The 16,669-nt window shown below is 44.1% G+C and overlaps 1 protein-coding gene across 1 annotated transcript in view; it reads left to right on the top strand.

Moving 5' to 3' along the window:
* TATDN2 (TatD DNase domain containing 2) overlaps positions 1 to 16,669 on the top strand; it is a 536,295-nt gene that overhangs the window by 353,670 nt on the left and 165,956 nt on the right. Inside the window, exon 4 of the mRNA XM_085624475.1 lies at positions 5,936 to 6,796. Within this exon, the coding sequence (XP_085480601.1) occupies positions 5,936 to 6,796 (861 nt within the window). The remainder of the gene's footprint in view (positions 1 to 5,935; positions 6,797 to 16,669) is intronic.

Here is a 16,669-nt window from a genome sequence, read left to right as displayed (position 1 = left end):
TTCACCACAGTGCATCGGAAAGGAGCGAACCAAGGTAATGCGGACTACCTCTCCCGCTACCCAATGTCCACAACCCGTACAAGAAAGACAGCTAGGGAAAGGGAATGTGAGGTAGTCCCCGGCCACCCAAAACCCGTGGTCCCCCCCCCCCCCTGGATTGTTCCCCCTCCAATGTTCTCCCTTCCAGGGTACAACATACGGAAAACGATCTACAGCGTCCGTGACAACGGAGACCCCGCCCCTCTCTTTGTTACAGGAGCCAATCCGGAACGACAGCGGACCGGAAGGACTGCCCCGTGACCCCGGAAGTCCCTCCTCCATACTGCCGGCCAGCCAGAGAAAAGACGGAAGGAGGGAGTCAGCGAGCGTCGGAGTATCGTGGCAGGAGGTTTCGACCGGAGGTGCGGAGAACGGTGAAGGAGGTGGCGGAGAAACCGAAGAGTGGTCCGAAGAGTGGTGGACTCCTACGGAGGTGGCTGAAGAGCGGCCGTAACTCGGAGGAGAGTTACGGCGCAGCGCGTGAGTACCAGTTACCATCTTTATAGCACGCTAGGTGCTCTGTGTAAATAGTGTAAACTCCAGTGTAAATGCCCCTCTCCCCTAGGCACGTACTTTTCACCAGACAGTTCCCGTCTAAATCATATACAGCACCGTGCACTTTGTAAATATTATCACACACGCCCCATTCCGAGCACCCCTTTTTCCCGTTGTCAGCCCCGCTCCGTCTCCCTTCTCTCCCCTTTGCCCTCACGGTCATTTCTTCGCCTTTCTCACCCCTGGTTATGGTTACGGTTTCAACCAACGAGCCTCAGTGGGACTAACGGCTCCTTTTCTCTCTCTTACTGCCCTCCGAGGAATCGTCCCCGCCGGGTGTCGAAGTCGACGTCAACGAATCAAAGGTCCTGGGGCACCACAAAGACGAGAAAAGAGGAAGAACCCGACTCGGAGTGTCGTCCTTCTCACGGCTTGAGACCTTTCTGGGACCCCTTCGTTTCTATCCTACCTGACTTGTGTACAATAAACAGTCAATATTGCCCACTATATCCGGCCTCCTTGCCTGCTTTTCCAGTCCGCCTACAGCCCACGATCACAAGCACGCGTGTAACTTTCCTCACTGCACACGCGACCCGTGGACCTCCTGGTCACTAACTGAAGTTAGCTCCTTGTAGGCCCAGCGATTCTAGAGGCCCTAGGCCTTTTCCCTTTCCTGTTCGTGGTACTTATACCACTATTTTAGTATATGGTTTGAGTGGCCACCAGGGCCCATCCATATAAAGTGCAACTTCTGTATATTATAACGTTGTCTTGTTTAACGATTAGTGCTCCTGTGCTCATAAAGAGTCTAGGGGATACTTTGAGAAATAAATACATATATATTTTCAATATATATCTGTGTGGTGTCCTTTCATTGGTATAAAGGGGGGTTACATTTGGTAAAACAGCCTGCTTAACACGCTTTAACGAGTTTAGCCTCAAAGACTGCTTAGCCTACGCTACCACTAGGGCAGCTAGTCCGAAAAGGTTGACTTACAACCACACCATAAGGGTTGCTTGGCATGGTACAAGGTGGTCACTTTAACTAGTGAACATCATATACCAGGCCAACTTCTCACAGGAACACTGCCATGAATTTAACGAACGGGTGGGCCACATGTTGGCAGTTATACTCAGGCAAAAATGTGCAGCGAGCGAGATAAATTAGATCAGAGATGAACATGGAAAGACAGTAACAGACCCCTGTGAGATTCAGGAAGTATTTCGACATTTTTATCAACGGCTATATGATGCTGGACCCGAGGGACAGACAAAGTTAATCCACGACTATCTTAATAGTGTACCATTGCAAGGCATTGAGTATGAGGATAGTATGAAACTAGAGGCTATCTTGAGATTTATTGTGCCCTGAAAAATCTTCCTTCTGGTAAGGCTGCGGGACCTGACTAGATACCTCTGGAATTTTATAAAATCTTTTTGGAATAAATCAGACCATATCTGGTCGAAATAATACAACGCGCACAATCTGGGGGTTCCGTCCCCGACTCCTGGTCAGGTGCACACATTATAATAAACCTAAAAAAGAGCAAACCACCCCAGGATCCCGGCTCGTATCGGCCAATCACTCTCATAAATGCTGATGTAAAGATCTTGTCTAAAGCTCCCGCAACCAGACTAATTACCATTAGTGGAAAAGTAATCCATCCGTATCAACATGGTTTTATTCCTGGGAGAGGGACTACCCAGCATATCCTCAGGGTAATAACATTATTTGATGCAGCAGAAGTCTCAGGAGACCCTATGGCTATGCTGCTTTTGGACACAGAGAAAACTTTTGATAGGGTCTCCTGGGATTATCTATGGGAGGCAATGAGATGGTTCGGTCTCGGGCAAGGGTTTATTAAAGCCATCAGTAGCTTATATAAAGCACCAACTGCCCAACTCAGAATTAACGGGAAATACACTGCACCTTTTGGGATTAAACGAGGCACTAGGCAGGGGTGCCCCTGTTCACCCCTCTTATTTGCGATATATATAGATCCCTTAATCCGGCAATTAGAGTCTTGCTCAGAAATCTTGCCTATGATCTATCACGGGGTAGCTACAAAGGTCCTTGTATATTCGGATGACGTAGCCTTTGTTACTCCTAATCCCTTAGCTGCAATAACTGCAGTTGAGGAGATTGACTCGGCTTTTGCCGAAATTTCTGGATATGCGTTGAATAAACAGAAGACCCAGATGGTAGTGAATGGGGCGAATAGCCGTTCCGATCCGCGAATGATAGACTCAGCGGTATATCTTGGGATCACTATAACCACAGATGGACATTAGCTGTCCACGGTGTAATTCTTTAAACGCCGACCTAGCCCATATGTTTTCTATAAGCCCTCCCCTTGATATGTTGAAAACTTCCATCTCTTCATTTTTTTAGACCACCCTGGGCCTTAAAGTTAAGTTAACACCAGTCTTGATACTTCTTGGGGTCGACAAAACCCAGACACAAACCTTCTGTTATCGCTTTCTTTTTCTTGCCATGGCAGTGTTACGAATTTGTGTAGCTTCGGCCTGGCTTGACCAAGCTGCCCCAACATTCCAGCTTTGGCTCGCTCGGCTCCTCTCAGTATTCAATCTTGAGAGAGGAATATATGAGAAAGAAGGGTAAGAGAGCGAAAATACTCGGTAGACAGATGGACTCCTATTTACAATTGGAAGGAAACGCTGATTTATAGTGGGCCATAGTTCTATGTGTTAGGAAGTTAGCTATTTATACCCGTGGGGTATTTTGAGTTAAATTTGCCCAATCACACTTTTCTTGTTACTGAATTTACTATGGAAATTCAGATATTTTCTCTGTCTCTCTTCTCTGGTTTTGTTTGTGTTTTCACCCTATTAAATAGGGAAATTCTGTTGTTTATTCCTAAAAAGCAAAATTGTGTAGTATAATGTAGTCTGATCTGTTTTTTTCCTCATTTGTAACTATATGTAATTGAGACATGCTGTGATGTATGTAGAAAAGGTAATAAAAAGAAGTAAAAAAAAAAAAGAATTTTGTTAATGGAAAATAGGACAAGTATATGACCATGAAAACAGTACAATAATGAACTTAGAATGTATGTTAAACTGTGACATATCACAATCCCACAACCTTTTATGAAATGGTAGGGACCAAGTGTCAGGAAATAGAGGCCAATGCAAATATAATATAAGGTATATGTGTAGCTAGAACAAGTGTCTAAATTTATGTGATAAAAGATTTAAACATTAGGGAAGGTTAGTGTAAATGATTAACTGCAATGTATAATATGACTATGTTGTGGTCTAAACTAAGTATTCTTGCCATCTAGATCTGTTGAAAACTGTGTTAGTCCTGAAGAAGGTGAAAATATCAAGGTGTCACCGAAACGCTGCATCGACTGTTTTTAAAGTTTTTAAAGTGATGTTATTAGATTGTAAACTCCACTGGGAATAGTGTCATTTAAGTGATTCATCCTGTATGTTAATAAACCTATTTTTTATTATAATAAATTCTCCTTTTAAATGTTGGGCCGGATATTTCTTATGTTAAATCAGGTGTTTTTTCACATAGACTCTTGTCTTATACCTATGTTACATAAGTGATACACCTATATAGACACTTGATCCACGGTGAGGTATTTTGCTCTCCAGATATCGGATTATGGGGACCTTTGTTTCTTTTTTCTCTTTTTTTCACCATTTGCTAAGCCAGCCTCCTACAGGCCCCACCCTACCTGACAGGTCATGTCTAATTGGTAAACAAATTTGGAAGAGGGTGTGACAAATGAGCATTGTCATCTCTGTTGTCTCCAAGCAGTAGAGTACGCATTATTAAAGTTTCTACACAGAGCATAATACTCCGCAGCCAAGCTGTGCAAATACGATCTCTATGCACACTGTAAATGTGACGAATGCGGTGCCCCAAAGGCAGATTTTCTTCACCTTGAGTAATCATGATCCTGTAGTCCTTCTGGAAAGAGGTCATGTATCTGCTCTGTCTGGGATGATTGACTGTGTCCTCTAAATGGATCCAAATGGCCTCTGTAGAAATGAATTACCTTGGACTCTTTATTTCCTTACAGTGGTTGCTATACGTTTGCTGTCTCTCATAACTCATTATGATGTAAGCCCCTTTCCAGTGCTGTGCTGACAGTTTAAGAAAGGACATTTGTATAACTGCCAATTCATCATTAGTGACATACCGCTTGGAACGTGCTCCAGAAAATATTTTTTTTTCTATTATACCACCCCTTTTTTAATGCTGCAAGTATACGATATGTATTTATGACTTGAACGTTAAAAAAAACATTTTTTAAAAGTGCTTCTCCTCTCATTTTCTGCTGCTGTTACTGCAGTTTGTCTGTGGCCGGAAGGATGTCCTTCATTTCTGCGGCTTGGTCTGCACCATGTCTGTGGATGTACGGGCAAGTGGGTATCCAACAAGGGGCCTGCCGTCTCTTCCTGCAGCTGATCACTTCTGAGCTCTTCATACCCTAGAATGGTCGATCTGATATCTATAAAAAATATTTCAGGGGAAAGGATCAGGCCCCTAGTTCTGTCCTTACAGCACCACTCTGCCCTTGTTGGTGAGAATCATTCATATCCTGCCACCTGTGATCACAAAGCCACCATCTTGTCGTCGCATTCCATTAAGAATCATAACTCAACCAATAATGTATCTCTGACATAAGGCGAATCCCCTTCAAGTGGCGTACCTAAACCTCTTGTAACGAAAAACTCTCCACGGTAAAATATACATTCTAGGACCCCACGATCATTCTAATACCGAACCGTAAAACTCCGTGTAATGACGAGGCTGCACACAGCTGAGAGAGTTTAAAGTGGATTTATTCCTCGCAGACCTACCCTCACTGCCGGGAGCGTCCGTCGCCTGCGAGCCTCTTCTGCAACTTATTAGCGTTACCGAGAGCCTCGCAGGCGAGCATGGAACACCATTTAAAACCCAACAAGGGCACGCGCAGCCTCGCGGGGCCACGCTACTAACTAATATGTCTCGTGGATACACACTCTAATCCATCCAGTCCGGTCTGAGTCTTGTTTGTAATCTGTTTGAAGAGAACTCTTAATTACCATGCTAAGCATCCTAAGCTTGGGGGCGCCCTTCAAGTGACCCTCCATGGACTTCGTTGTTCGTCAGTGAAACCGGCTCCTAAAATCATCGTTTCTCTCATGATCTTTATCAGATGCCTCCCAACCTCCCTGTTTGCTACCACCAAGTGTCCACCATCCAGTGGTGGAGTTTGCTATAGTGATTAATCAATAATGCATGAATAAAGTATGCCAGACAAGTCTTCTTTCATTTATTAATTTTAAGTTTTTAAAAAGTATTTTTTTTCTTCAGAAAAAGATAGCTGTTGAAAGTCTTAGCTGCTGATTTGTCTTTGTTTTATGTGTCCTAAAACAGAGCATTGCAGATGAACGCGATTTGTCAGTTGGAAGTGACTTCTCAGATGTAGACGATGTAATACCCTTCGCCAAATTATCGCAGGATGAGTTCATTCAAGCTACTAACAGCCTGGGTAAGAAGTCCACCACCCCAGTCATGTACCCACTTCCATTGTATCATAGTTCGTGGTCTGACTATACTTGTTATGGCACAAGTACCCCCCTAAATGGTTCTCTCACAGCTCGGAGCGTATTGTACAATGGTATAACTAACAGAAATGGTACTCCAAGAAATCTCTCTGTGAACACAAGCATTTCTAGTAATTACAGTGAACTCTCTGATGGCTGGTGCTGCGGATTGAATTCCTTGAGTGACTCTTTGATCAGCCAGGATAACAGTAGAACATTTACCGAGGAGCCTGATTTGCTTAAGACTCTACGCAGTGAGGCACACAGGCCTGACCACGACCTTCATCAATCAGAAAGGCAGGATTTACCTGCCAAACCGCCCAGGTGGATGTATGATGAATTCATTGACACCCATTGTCACTTGGACATGCTGTACACCAAGCTTACTTTCAAAGGGACATTTGCAAAGTTTAGACAAGTATACAGCAGCACTTTTTCAAATCAGTTCCAAGGCTGCATCGCGGATTTCTGCAATCCCAGAGTCACAAAGAATTTCCCATGGGAGGATATGCTCCGTGAGGATATGGTTTGGGGAGCATTCGGCTGTCATCCTCACTTCGCACGGTTCTACAATGACTTTCATGAAAGAGAGCTGCTACAAGCTATGAGGCACCCGAAAACTATTGCCTTTGGGGAAATGGGCCTTGATTATTCGCACAAATGCTCAACTGAGATTGCAGTTCAGCACAAGGTAAGATTTTTTCAAGTAATTTTTAAAGATGCATTTTGCATGTGCATGTTTTCATATGCTTTGAGGTAAATGCTACAGTGAATAAGTCAACCACCGTATTTAAGGGTTTACAGTCAGGATTAGTTGTGTTTGTAATATTTGAGCTGAAAAAGCAATGTGGGGGCTGAGTATTACCGATTTATCTGTTGATGCTTGGGTGAAAGAAGTAGAATCAAAACCTTTCCCCAAAACAGCACAAAAGAGCACTGTCTTATAGTTGCAGTCTGATTGTAATAAAAACTCCCCACTCTGTAAACGAGTACCATTGCTGTCCCATTTGGTGTCTTGTAGCATGGGCAGGCGGTGTTTGGTGGTGACTTGACATTGTAGATCTGAGCCACCATATGAACAATTTACTGAATAGCTGAGGATTGCGCATCTGATTTGCATCTGCAAAATCCGGTGGATGAGTATTGATTGCATGTTAGGCTAGTGTCTCCATGGTCTGGCATTCTTGTTAGTGTTGCTTCCAAACTACTGTATGCAAAATGTTTCCAATATCTTAGAGTGCATGTTGACTTTTTTTGTTCTTCCGTGCGTGCAGTGGTATGTTTGGTTATTGAGCTCTAGTGTTCAATGGTTGGTGGGTATCTGCAGCACTGGCCTACTACCATGTCCACAGGGTAACTGTTATCTTGGTTTGTTGGGTTAGTTTCTCCAAGGACTGATTGTTTTTGTGTGGTGATATGCATATCTTCGTTGGCAGCATCCGCAATAATATTCAGTTGCAATTTGCAAGGTTTTGTGTTTAGTGTTGTGTTTTCATTCAGATGGTGTTTTAATAGAGGTCTCTTTCTGCAGAGTCATAATCTGTAGAAATTTCTAAAATCATAGTTGGGATTTGCTCTGAAATGCAAGGCCTTTGAAATCACTGGGTAATGACTTGCTCGATGCATAAAGATGCTGCCTTTAGCCCAGTTAAGATTTGATATGCCACCTGCTGCAGATGCAAGATATTGAACTCCATAGGTGTTTTGTTTGCTCATCAGGAACTTTCTTAACTTTTCGAGATATGCTTGCTGCCCCCTAAAACTGAACGCTTCTATCAACGCAAGTAGCCTCATGTTTTTATGTCTCTAAAACCTATGAAGGATGTGGTCAGATTAACCAACCTTAGCTGTTAAAACCATTCCACCAGACCACATTTGTCATCCAAGACGTCGGGAGAGAATGCTCGGAGGCCTTTGGCACTGTAGTACGTTTTCTAGAAAGAGACCCACTGCTTACCGGATTTAGAGACCCCATCCCCCCCAATACCAGTACAAAAAACTATCGTTACCTGTAGGAAATATACAGTTTCTGTGTGATCATCCCAGATTCTTTGCTTCTTGCCCTATAATTTTGCTGGCTTTAGAAGTTTGTGCACTTTACCCCTGTTAACCGGTAGTAAGGTGCCAATGCTTCCCATTTTAACATGGTTGAATTGGCATATTCCGAATCGGTGTATTTAACTTACCTAGAAGTCCCTAGTATGGTACAAGGTGTACAGTTCAACTGTCAAAATAAATCCTCTCTTTTAAGTATTTAATAAGTCACCCCATTGCAGGCCTTGTGGATCACAAGACAGGGAATATGGTATCTGATAGAATGATATGTAGAAATGTAATGCTAACATGTCCTTAAAGTGACAAGCACCCAAAAGCTGTTTTAACTGGCACAGGTTTCGCTCTACTATGTAGAAAACCAGAGTACAGATACAAATATTAATACTGCATGTCAGGAATGAGACCAACAAGAATAACAATTAAGCAACTATTTTAATAGTTATTAAGAATCCAATTTAATGGGGTAGTCAGATTTTTAATAAATATTAAGGGAAAGTAACTTTTTGAAAGTCACCTTTCCCCTGGCTGAAATTCCTAGAGGCTAATTTGCATTTGCTCTCTCGCTTCTCCCAGAAAGTCATTAGCCATTTAGTGATGGCTGCCAAAATGGGGGACAATGCACCTTGTAAAAAAAATAATTGCTAATGAGAGCAGTTTCTCAAACCCTCAGATAGTGTCATCTGAACCCTAATGTATGGATAGAACACTTCACCCACCTGTATGAATCTTCACCCATTGACATTCCACCATATCTTTGTCCCTTCACAGGACACCCCCCCAACCCTACTTCTCCGATGAGGACACTAGAAGTGCACTAGCCACAATCCAACATGGCAGAGCCACAGGTCCAGACAAAATCCCAGGCGATCTATACTGCCACGATCTGTCTATATGGACCCCATTTTTAAATTGTTTGACTAATGCTATAGCGGAGTGAGCCCCTATACCCGACCCATGGAAAGGTGCAGAAATTATCCCCATCTTTAAAAAGGTGGATTAGGGGCTTCCCATGAACTATAGGCCTATTAGCCTCCTGGATACTGCCCAGAAGGGGTATGTCAGACACTTGCTCGATAAGCTCAATGAGTGGATTCAAGGAAGGGAAATTATGATCCCATACCAAGCAGCGTTTAGACCGAAAGTCAATACCATTGATCAAGTCTTAAGGCTGTTGCTCATCCTTTGGAAATACACTAAACTTGGAGAAGGACACCTTTACATTACATTTGTTGATCTCAGAGAAGCCTTTGATCTTGTACCTAGAGGGCTGTTGTGGGCATCCTTAAAGGAACTGGGAATACCTGAGACATTAGTTGGGCAAATAGCAAATTTCCATCAGAACAACTATGCCCAAGTGCACTGGGGCCCCAGTAGGCAACTATCTGACAAGATTGCAATCGGTACAGGTGTGAAGCAGGGGTGTGTCCTAGCCCCACCCTATTCTCCCTTTATGTCAACGATGTGGTAGGCGCACCAAAGCTAGATGGGGTGCGGGTTCCCACACTATTTGCAGAAGATGCAGATGGTACCCTCCTAATATCCCAGACTCCCATGGGCCTCCAACTGCTCCTGGCGAACTTCAACTCGTATTGCTTATCTAAGGACCTTGAGATCAACATTCCCAAAACAAACTTCATGGCAGTCCGTCCCCATAAGGTATTCAAGCAACCCTTAACCCTGGCAAATGAAACCTTGGAACGGATGCATAGATTAGAATATCTAGAGATAATGCTTGAGAGTAAACTATCATGGCTATCCCATATTGAGAAGAGAAGGGCAGTGATTCAGCACCAAGCCTCAGTGATTTATAGGAGTTTTCAGGAGACAACCTCAAGGGCCGTCCTCCCCGCTATAGAACTGTATGAGTTAAAGGCCCAATCCGCTGCTCTATATGGGGCTGAAATATGGGGCCACGTGAAGTCAGACCATCTTACAACTACTTCACGGACGACACCCTCAGGATCATGAAGAGCATCTACTCCAGAGCCCCCTTGTAACCCTGTCCTCACCACTTCTTCAACAGAGTCAGCACCTCCATCGCCCTCCAAACTCCGCCGTACCATGAACTGCTCTATCGAGTCTGCCACCTTCCCTGAAAACTGGAAACATGCAGAGATCAACCCCCTGCTGTAGAAACCCTCTGCCGACCCTACGGACCGCAAGAACTACAGACCCATCTATCTACTCACCTTCGCAGCCAAAGTCATCGAGAAGGCCATCAACGCCCAACTCTGAGTTCATCTAAACAAACCACATCCTGGACCTCTCCCAATCAGGCTTCTGAAGTACTCACAGCACTGAGACTGTACTCCTCGCCACTACAGACGACATCCGCACCCTCCTCGATCAAGGCGAAACCGCAGCCCTCATCCTCTCAGCTGCCTTCGACAGACCCTGTGCACAAGACTTCACGACGCCTTCATCTGTGACAAAGCCCTAGAATGGATCTGCTCCTTCTTCACCGACCGAACAGAGAGTCAGACTTCCTTAGTTCTACTCAGAACCCACAGAGATCAGCTGCGGAGGGCTTCCAGACTCCTACCTGAGCCCCACCCTTTTCAACATCTACATGGCCCAGCTTACAGCCATCGTCAGAAGCCACAGACTTAACACCATCTCCTATGCCAGCTGATTCTCTCCCTCCCCGGCGCCCCCACAGCCGCCAATAGCAACTTTGACAACGGAATGAAGGCAGTCGCCACCTGGATGAAGAACAGCTGCCTCAAGCTCAGACAAGACTGAAATCCGTATCCTGGGCTCCACCCCCTCCGCCTGGGATGACTCCTGCTGGCCCGTAGCGCTCATAACCCCCCCCATACACACGCACACACACACCACACCTATGGATCACGCGCTAACCCTCGGCATCATCCTGGACTCCTCGCTCTCAATGATCTGGCAAGTCAACGCAGTCTCGTCGTCCTGCTTCTACACCCTCCGCCTGCTTGGGAAGATGTTCAAGTGGATTCCCACCGAATCCAGGAAAACAGTCACCCATGCGCTTGTCAGAAGCAGGCTCAACTACGGCAACACAGTCTATGCTGGCACCACCCAAACACTCCTAATGAAACTGCAGAACATCAAGAATGCCTCGGCCAGACTCACCCTGGACATCCAGCTCTACTCAACTGGTCTTGGTCACCATCCCACGGATCCACAAGACCTCAGCTGGAGGAAGATCCTTCTCCTACCTTGCTGCGAAGACCTGGAACTTCCTAACTCTACATCTCAGGCAATCACCGTCACTGCCTCAATTCAGGAAGAACAGCAAGACCTGACTGAACCGCAGATCTATGCCGGCACCACCCAAAAACTCCTAACGGAACTGCAGAACATCCAGAACGCCTCCACCAAACTCATCCTGAACATCCCCCGCCGCAGCCACATCACCGATTGCCTTAGACCTCCTCTGGCTCCCGATCAAGAAAAGAATCACCTTCAAGCTCCTCATACACGCATACAAAGCCCTCCACAATGCCGGACCTTCCTACCTTAACCTCTGCCTGGGCCTTGAGACCCTAACAATGAGTAGTCGCGCTCTACAAGAACCTGATTGATTAATTGAAGGTACCTCAGGTCCTTGATGGCTTTCAAAAATCTGCACTTTATATGCTGTTGACTGTAATGATATAATGTATTTACTGAATAAAAACAAAGTCAAATGTCAAGTATGGTTCAACGACTAAAGAGTCAACAAGCCCTGAAATTTGCCTGTTATGGTGTGGAACTCATAATGCATACCATAGCGTGGGCACCCCTCCGTATTTAGAACACCCCTGAACCGGTCATATTAAAAATAAAAAGGTTGCCCACAAAGAGCAAAAAATAACCAGGGCATGAGTTATAATGTGCATTATGCATTCTGCTCCATATCTAATTTCATGGCATTTTTTAATTATCTGTTAACTGCATTATTACGACCTTTCTACGACATTGGATCTTTTATATATTCACATTGCTGAGAATCCCAGGTACATTAAAATAGCAGTGTAAAAATATATACACCCTACGGTATATAATTTAAAATGGCCATAGGCCTGAAGCAGCACAGTTTGATTAGTTACACATCCACCTAAGAACCCAAAATTCAGCCAATGAGATGAAAGCACGCCTTCGCCCCCTAGAGGCCACCCTAGCTCATTTGTGGGATGGAGTCCCCTGTCAGAGCTCTGCTCTAACCTTTCAGTGAACTTGAAATGTTTTCCATATTGGTCTGCCCTGGGTTTGAACAAGGCCTTTCTTCAGCTCTACTGTACTGTGGGTTGTTTTTAGGGAACGTTCCAATTGCTGGCCCAGTGAAATTTTTTATTCTGATAAGCAACTGTCACCATGGCTGACAAGAAGAGGTCTCTTTTTAAAGCTGGTTTATTTTGTGATCACACTCAGTGTATTTGTCTTTAACCTAAACATACATCAGCGGATTGCAAGATCTGTAAATCTTTCTCTACTAAGACTCTTAAGGACCGATAAAGAAGGTTTGCAAATTTCTGACAAATAAAGAGAATTGTCCTGCTTCTAAGGGGGATGCCCCCTCTTCAGGGGAAGATTCCATGAGAAGTGTTCCCCTCCCCCAAAGCACTTCCACAAAGACAGCGCACAAGACGAGTCTTTAACAGTTTCCTGATCTGTTCGGTACAGCACTTTCAGCCACCTTCTCTACTGGGATATCGGAGCGTAAGGGCTAAGGAGACTCACCTGTGGCGAAAAAAAAGTCATCTTCAATAGTAAATCTTGTAAATGTCATGACAGTCGACGTCAAAGGTTTTAGCTCTTTTGTCGATGACAACACCATCGATGTTGAGCATGCCGTGGATGGGTCGAGGACTGTACCACTGACAACGGTGTCCATGCCCTCAATGACGGTGATCATGCCATCAACGACCATACTGTCCACGACAACCATGCTGTCAACGGTATCACCATTGGGAACCACTCAGTCAATGAAAAACATGGGAGGAAATGTTTTTTAACCTTTTGAAGGTCATGGGTGTGCCTCCAGTACAGTTATTGCATTCAGACCAGGAATAGGAGGCTAGTGATTATGCCTCACTGACAGCTTACAGCCCAACTCAATTGGATGCGAGATATGTACCAGATTTTGAAAAGGACGCAATAGACAATGAAAAGTCCTACAGTGCAGATGTGTTTCAGCAGGAGTAAAAGTCTAGAAGTAATCTAATGGATTAAAGTAAAAAACTACCTGGATATTATAGAGAGTCGGATGTGGTCTTAGTGCCAAGGTCCTTCTTATCAACGTTGCAAAAAATGATGGATACTTTTACTAAGTTGTTACCACTGCAAATAGCTTATAATCCTACTATAGGGTTACCTGCTGATCCCATACTCCCACCTTCTCAACGTGCTCCTTTGTCAGTTTCACCTCCCAGGCAACCACCACCGCTACCACCTCCTCCAACGGCAAGGATATTGGTCCACGGAGACGACATTGATGATGTTTACTCTAATGGATCTACCTATTCTGGTAAAAAAGGAAAGGAAGGTGAACTACCACCATATGGTGATGGAAGGGATGATAATGGCCGAGATTTTATTATCCCAAGTGGAATCAATGGGCTAATTCCACAAGAGGCTACGGATTATATCTCTAAATTTTATTTGGTGATTGAAAGAGCTACCAAGAAATTGAACCTACCAATGACCTCTTTGGATCAACCATGTTTTCTTTGACTTTAAAGAGTAACCACAAAAATATGTTAAATCCATGCATATTCATTATGTCTGGTCAGAAGTACTGAAATTAATGAAAACACCTGCTACCCTTCCAGCTGTGATCCCTCATTTGGAAAAGAAGTGCAAAGCCCTGGATTCAAAACCAGCTTGCCTCACTAGTCATGCTAGACCGGATTCAGTAATTGCATCAGTGGCTCAAAGATCCACCAAGACCCCAATAACGCTGTCATCTAGCCCGCGAGACGAGGATAGCAAACACAGTAACATTCTAGGCTGGAGAATTTCCACTGTGCCAGCAACCAGTTAAGACAGCCAATGCCTTGGCGACACTAGGTCATTATGATCGCCATATGTGCATGACCTAGCTCCATTACTCGATCTTATTCTTGAGGATAAGAGGGAAACAGCGAGGGTTATCCTAAATGAAGGGGAACTATCCTCTTTCATTGTTGATGCAGCTATTTATGCTTCAAATTCAGGGTTTTGCCAGTTGGTTGGAGGGTCTGTGCTAAGGAGGCATGGCTGGTTAAAATCCATAGCCGTCTGTACTAATATCCAATCTAAGATCTTAAAAATGCCTTTTGATGGAATAACTCTTTTTGGTAAACATGTTGATGATGCTCTGCAAGGTCTTAAAACCATACAGCAAAACTGTTAGGGCTGTTATAGCATTGCAGATTTGGGACTTAAACTTTTTGTGGCTCATGAAGATCACAGAATTTCAGAGCAGGATTCAACCAATATGTTGGTCAATTATGCCAGTATTACCCTCAAAGACAGTCTGGATATGACAAAGGATATTCCTTTAATCGAAATAAAAGGCAAGCTTACGGGAGTTCTGCAGGAAGAAAGAGTTTCCTCACAAATATGAACCAATAATGATCAGAACAGAGGACACCCACCTCGTTTCCCCTTTTTCCGTTTGGTCATTTGAATTTGGGGGGTGGGGGATTTCCCTTTTTGAGCCTGCATGGAAGGAAATAACATTAGATAAGTGGGTTTTACAAATTGTCAAGTCAGGCAAAACTTTGAACTTCATTCAGAGACCCGCAGTTTGTCCACCAAGAAAAGAGTATCATCTTCATTTGAAGGGGATGCAAATGGAAATTCTCATGTTTCTTTCTAAAGGAGCCACATAAATTGTCTTTAAATCCCAAAGGAATTAAGGTTTCAATTCCAGGTTCTTCCTAATAAAAAGGACGACGAGTCAGTGAAGGCCAATATTGAATCTCAGAGAGTTGAACAAGTTTCTAAAGAAACTGTCATTTCGGAAGTTTTCTTTGCAAGAAATATTCCTGATGATGCAGGAAGGGAATTTGTTTACCTCCCTTGACTTTCGTGCTGCTTATTTCCACATACCCATTTATCAAAAACACAGTAAGTAACTTTACTTTAGTAGCGGGTCAGCACTACCAGTTCATGGCACTCGCTTTTGGGTTCAAATCAGCGCCTAAAATATTCACCAAATGTCTCTCCCAGTTGACGCTTTTTTCAGGAGAGGTGGTCACTAGGTGTTCCCGTACCTGTACGACTGGTTAGTCATAGCACTATCCAGAGAAAAAGCAGAAGCTTCAACAAATGCTTGCATCAATCTCTTCTGGAGACTAGGTCTCGCTTCGAACAGAGGGAAATCATCATTGGTACCTCAAAGATCCAGTTACTGTGAGCAATACTCAATACTCCATTGGGAAACGCCTTTCCATTGGCAGAAATAGTGAGAAAGTTGCAGACTGTGTCAAAGACAATTATTGGAAAGCAGTCCATCAAAGTGAGGCAATACCAGTATGATGGCATCACGTATAGATTTGATTCCATTTTGCAGGCTTCGTATGAGACCTGTTCAGCAAGAGCTGGATTTGCAATGGAAACAGGTGGGAAGCTCATGGGAAGATATGGTCCGCGTCACAAGGTGCTTGAAACAAGCTCTGATCTGGTGGAGTATTACCGAAAATGTAAATGCAGGTCTTTCTTTTCTACCAATAATGAAAAGGTTATTACTCATCATGGATGCATACATGGACAGATAGGGAGCCCATCTGCAGGAGCTTTCTACCAGAGGTCTTTGGTCATATGCAGAGAAAAACTCCACTACACTGTGTTGAAACTCCACGCCATAAGACTAAGCTTGCAAGTATTCCTCCCCAGATTGGTAGGTCTGCCGGTCCTAATCAGAACAGACAATAACATAATATGTGTATTTGTAAAGCACACATTCACCCATGGGTACTTTGGCGCTGAAGAATACATGTTTATTACCCAACTCGGTGTTATTCATTTTATCAACCTTAGACGGATGAAAGGCTGAGTGGACCTGCCGGGATTTGAACCTGTGACAATGAGGTCGAACACAGGCCTCTACAGTGGACTCATTAGTCCACTAAGCCACCAGACCCGGCTTACAATACAACATCCATGTTCTACATAGCCAAGATCCTTTCAGAACAAGCTCGGATGCTGTGGAAGTGGGCTATTTCTTACAGGATAGACAGTCCCGGGGGAATTCTTCCAAGCTGCCAGAACGATTAGGCAGGTGCTCTCAGCCTGCAAATGACAGATTTTTATTATTGGGAATTAAAAAAGAAATAGACGCTTTACATCTTCAGTCACTGGGGTCATCCCACAATCAATCTGTTTGCCACTGTAAACAACAAGAAAGGCTCTTACTGCGTTAGAAGGGTTTTGGCATCCAGGGACAATGGGCAATGCTCCTTCGATCAGTTGGTCCAAGATATTTGCCCACACCTTTACTCCTTTTCCCCTGATCCCAGGCTGTTGAAGAAAATGAAGATAGACCATTGCAATCTGATCCTCATTGCTC

The sequence above is a fragment of the Triturus cristatus genome, chromosome 9 (assembly GCF_964204655.1).
Source record: "Triturus cristatus chromosome 9, aTriCri1.1, whole genome shotgun sequence".
NCBI lineage: Eukaryota > Metazoa > Chordata > Amphibia > Caudata > Salamandridae > Triturus > Triturus cristatus.
Note: the sequence above shows the minus strand (reverse complement) of the source record. Positions and strands in the feature narration are given on the sequence as shown.